This window comes from Chaetura pelagica, unplaced genomic scaffold (genome assembly GCF_000747805.2).
Source record: "Chaetura pelagica isolate M959 unplaced genomic scaffold, ChaPel_1.0 scaffold103, whole genome shotgun sequence".
Lineage (NCBI taxonomy): Eukaryota > Metazoa > Chordata > Aves > Apodiformes > Apodidae > Chaetura > Chaetura pelagica.
Window position 1 is genome coordinate 2,183,492 of NW_009953004.1, and position 4,652 is coordinate 2,188,143.

Below are 4,652 nucleotides of genomic sequence, written 5' to 3' on the forward strand. Positions count from 1 at the left end.
CCTTTATCCCATTTTTCTTTACCTTGGCAGCTGATGCTTGAATTTACATCCCAACTCTGATAACCGAGTACTCTGGGTCCTGGAGCACCAGGGCACTTTGATGTCATGAATTAGGACCCAAGGGAACTTGAGAACATCCTCAAGGACTTGAGAAATCTTGGGAGACCTTGCTGACTCAAAATCTCAATAGTCCCTATGAAATTAGTGGGAAAACTCCAGCAGGGTGAGCAGGAGCTCACCGGGGCTTGGCGCTGACTGAAGGCTGGACAGAGAGTTCCAAGAAAACATCTTTATAGCAAAGTATACCTCCACGTTCCTGCTTCAGAGTGCAAATATGAAAAAGGGTGACTGTACAGTTTGCTCTTAACCTAAAGCCACAACATAAATATCACTGAAAGGTGTCACCTTGCTGTGGATCATCTCAGACCCTCCGCGCTCCCCCCTCCGCCGCCCTCCCAACAACCCGACCCCTCAACACCTAAACGCACCCCTCCTGTACCCTGCAGGGGTTCAGAGTCAGTAACTAGCAAGCCCGGGGGTATGAGGGAAGGAGAGGCTTGCCTCAAACAGTCTGGAATTCCACTAGAGGCAATGGTTAATGGTGGGGTGCCAGCTGGAGTGGTTACATCTGCCGTCCCGCAGGGAAGCGGGGACGCCGTCGCTCACTTTGAAATGGCTCGTCGCAGTCATCAGCCTGGATGGCACGGAGAAGTTGTAACCATACAAGCCATATGGAGGATGTAAAGAACAATTAAGTGCTTCCCGAGCCATGGGACTCGATGGGAAAATGTTTCCAGATGCATGTAATCCATACAGCACTTGACCAGCAGAGCCGGGTACTTGCAGACATTGCCCGTTCGAGTCTTCGGCTTTGGCGCTTTTCAGGTTGGTTATGGCGAGGGAGGAGAGTTTGGGCACATCCACCATGAAGTGGGGTAGGAGGTGTGGGTTGGTGCCTCCCAGCTTTTCGTGGCTTGGGAAGAGGAGAGACTGTTGCCTTAGGAAGCTGGTAGGACAAATCTTGTAGTAGAGGGGCAGGTTGAGGTTGTGCAGGTAGGTCTCGGGGCACGACACGCCGACGCCGCTGGCTGAGAAGTGAAGTGTTGGAGGTGAGCAGGATGGAGAGAGCAGGGTGTTGAGAGGAGAAGGTGTCCCACCACCACTGGAGGTCACTGGGGAAGAACTGGAGCTCCCACCTGAAAATGGAGAACAGAAATGGTCTGGGATGAGCCAGCCACCACCGGCAGCTGAGGAACCCATGGAGGACTTCAGCTCCACAGCTCCCTGCCCGCTGTGTCCACCCCAACACAAACCTGCTCTGAATACCAGCTCCTGGAAAACGGGAAGATTTGTCCATAAATGATTTTGTGTTGTTACTTGGCACTTATCTAAGAACAATATTCCCACCTGGCTAATCCCTTTTACCAGGACAACGAGGAGTTTCAGCTCCACAAATCCAGGTACCTGCTGGGTCTGTGCCTCGCTGTGTGACCACTAACCTTCTCCTCTCAAACATACACCATTTTCCCCTATTTTCCCTGCAAATTACAGGCAGTTTCCCCCCTTCCTTGCACGTCAGAACAAAAAAATGTATTCAGCCTGATGGAGACATTTTTTTTGCACCTTCCTGCTCCCGGGAATTAACTCATTTTACTTGACTTCCCAGGCAATTTGAAACGTATCCTTGAAAATGAGAAGCGTCTCCAGAAACTTCAAATTCACGTGTCATATGAACTTTCTCCTTTCTGAAATGGATCAATGAGCACTTTCATAATTCATCAGGGGAGTGACGACTCGTTTCACACCCGTGAGGGGTGGAACTTGTCTGCTCAGCACCAGCAACATCCAGAGCTACAACTGGGATGAGGTGGGGTTGGTGCTCTGGAGCTGCTGGCCCTGATCCTGCACAGCTGCTGCTTTCATCTCACACCATTTAAGAGCCGTGTGTCTCTGCTGCACTTTCATTATGATCACATTCTTCCAGAGGGGTTTTTTCCCCCTCCTTTATTTCCAGTTCCTAGCAAAGTCGCTGGGAAAGGAAGGAAAGGAACGTGCATCCATTTCTGCTCTGTATTTTACTCTATTTACATTCAATTTAACTAATATCTTAGTATTTTACTCTATTTACATTCAATTCAATTAATATCTTAGTATTTTACTCTATTGACATTCAATTCAATTAATATCTTAGTCTTTTACTCTATTTACATTCAATTTAATTAATATATTAGTCTTTTACTCTATTTACATTCAATTCAATTAATATCTTAGTCTTTTACTCTATTTACATTCAATTTAATTAATATCTTAGTCTTTTACTCTATTTACATTCAATTCAAATAATATCTTAGTCTTTTACTCTATTTACATTCAATTTAATTAATATATTAGTATTTTACTCTATTTGCATTCAATTCAATTAATATATTAGTATTTTACTCTATTTACATTCAGTTTAATTAATACCTTAGTCTTTTTCTCTATTGACATTCAATTCAATTAATATATTAGTATTTTTCTCTATTGACATTCAATTCATTTTTACTATTTTTCTCTAATTATATTCAATTCAATTAATACCTTACCTAGCTGTGACCTGGCCAGACCTTACATGCAACCAAGCAACCCCAACCTGACTCCATAACCAACCCACATCAAACTTTTACAAAGCACAAGGGTTTTTTTTTGGTGCAAATTCATTTGACAAACTCCCAGCGAGCAGAGCATCCCCCAGGCTGGGAATGCTGAGCTGGGAATGCTGGAGGGCTTGGACATCTCTGATGCTGTGTCAGAACTGGAGGGGCTGCAGGGCAGGGACCTGCTCCTCTCCCAGCAGACACATCCTGATGCCCTCCCAGCACTGGGAGACTTTGGATCATGGAAAACACTGCGATGAAGCCCATTTATATGAGGGTGAGACAGGGAATCAATCTGCTACAGCAGAACAAACGAGCACTAAGATTCCCTTCGAGAAATAATATCCCCCCAACTTCCAGCACAAGTTTGGGAACGGGGATCACAATGGGAAGGGCAGAACTCCAAGAGCTGATGCTTTCTACCCTTTCTAGGAGGCTTAAAACCCCCAGGTTCACATCCAGTTCTTTCCCCACCACGTTATTCCTTTAAAAAAGAATTTCTCTACAGGTTTGGGGGCTTCAGAGCTTCTGTTTTTCAGTTTTCCAGCAGAAATGCAGCTTTATCAGCAGTAGAATTGGAGGTTTTGTTATATGGACGTCGGGCCAGGAAATGAGCTCTGAAGAAAAACACCAATTCCTTTAAAACTAGCAAACAAAATGGAAATTAAACAGATTTCAGGCAGCCCTGATATTTTAGCATCTGCAGCATCATTGTTCCCACTGCTGGTCTCTCATTCCCAGCGCCCACCAGCTTCTCTCCCCAGTAGCTCCTCACAGCCAAAAGGGCTTTTAAATCACTTTCCCCATAATACTAATAATACTAATTCTATTCATTTTTTAAAAATCTAGTTCTCTTTACAGCCCGGTAAACTTTTCTCCCGAGCCTGATTTTTTGGGGATGTCTCTTCATTTCCCGCAGGGATTTTTGCAGGGATTGTTGCAGGGATTTTTGCAGGGATTGTTGCAGGGATTGTTGCAGGGATTTTTGCAGGGATTGTTGCAGGGATTGTTGCAGGGATTGTTGCAGGGATTTTTGCAGGGATTGTTGCAGGGATTGTTGCAGGGATTGTTGCAGGGATTGTTGCAGGGATTGTTGCAGGGATTGTTGCAGGGATTGTTGCAGGGATTGTTGTCCCCGCAGAGACGGGAACGATTCGGGCCCCCCCGACACTCTGAGGAGTCTCTGACATAGATGCCGATGAAACTGCCGACTTGACACCCAAACCGGAGCGCTCCAGCCTGCAAATCCTCCCTTATTTTCTTCAATTTCTGCGCTATAAACAATGAGTTTTCAACCAACACCCCCAGAAACCGGCGGGGTTTGTTTTTTTTTCCGGGGCTGTGAGAGCGATGGGTGTTTGTCAAACGAAAGGAGACCGTTTTCCTGGATTTTTTTCCCACTCTTTTGCATTTTTGCCGAGGGAAGGGACGCCTTAAAGAGCCGATGATTTGATTTTCACTGGCAGAGCAGCGTTTGTCCGCCCGGGCAGGAGGCACCGGCCGCCGTTATCACCCCGTTTTCAGCCCTTATTCTCCAACGGGTTGGAAACAATTAGTGTCACAGGATCAAAGCCTTCCCAACCCGGCTCTAAATGAACCTCCTGCCTGCTCAGATAAATTTTTTCAGCTCATCTCCATCTGATTCCTGCCCTCGCCCTTCTCTTCCCTCAGCTCCTCCGGCTGATTTTAACCGGAGCGTTGTTTGTTTGTTTGTTTGTTTCTCGCCTAAAACACTCGGAATTGGTTTCCCACAACGCTCCGTTAGCCAGAGGTTTATTTTTTGGACCCACCTGCTTATTTTTAAGGGTTAAAGAGCCCGGGATCTCCCCCGCGGGGACCTCCGGGGGGGCGGTCACGGCGCAGCCCCGAGGGCGCGGGGAGATGCGGGCTGGGAAAGGCAGCAAACGGGATTTACCTTGGTTGTCTGCGCCGAAAGCCTTGAAATCCAGGGCGAGGGGGGGTCGCCAAGGGTAGGTCTCCAGGAGCCCGTCCAGGACCCCCCTGCGGGGGGAAGAG

General features: G+C 46.9%; 1 protein-coding gene across 1 annotated transcript in view; it reads right to left on the bottom strand.

Annotated features, from left to right (window-relative positions):
• Window positions 1-582: 582 nt before the first annotated feature.
• TBX22 (T-box 22) overlaps window positions 583-4,652 on the bottom strand; it is a 14,842-nt gene continuing 10,772 nt past the window's right edge. Inside the window, exons 2-3 of the mRNA XM_009996610.1 lie at window positions 4,552-4,637; window positions 583-1,196 (exon numbers count right to left, since the gene is read on the bottom strand). Coding sequence (XP_009994912.1) covers window positions 583-1,196; window positions 4,552-4,637 — 700 coding nt within the window. The remainder of the gene's footprint in view (window positions 1,197-4,551; window positions 4,638-4,652) is intronic.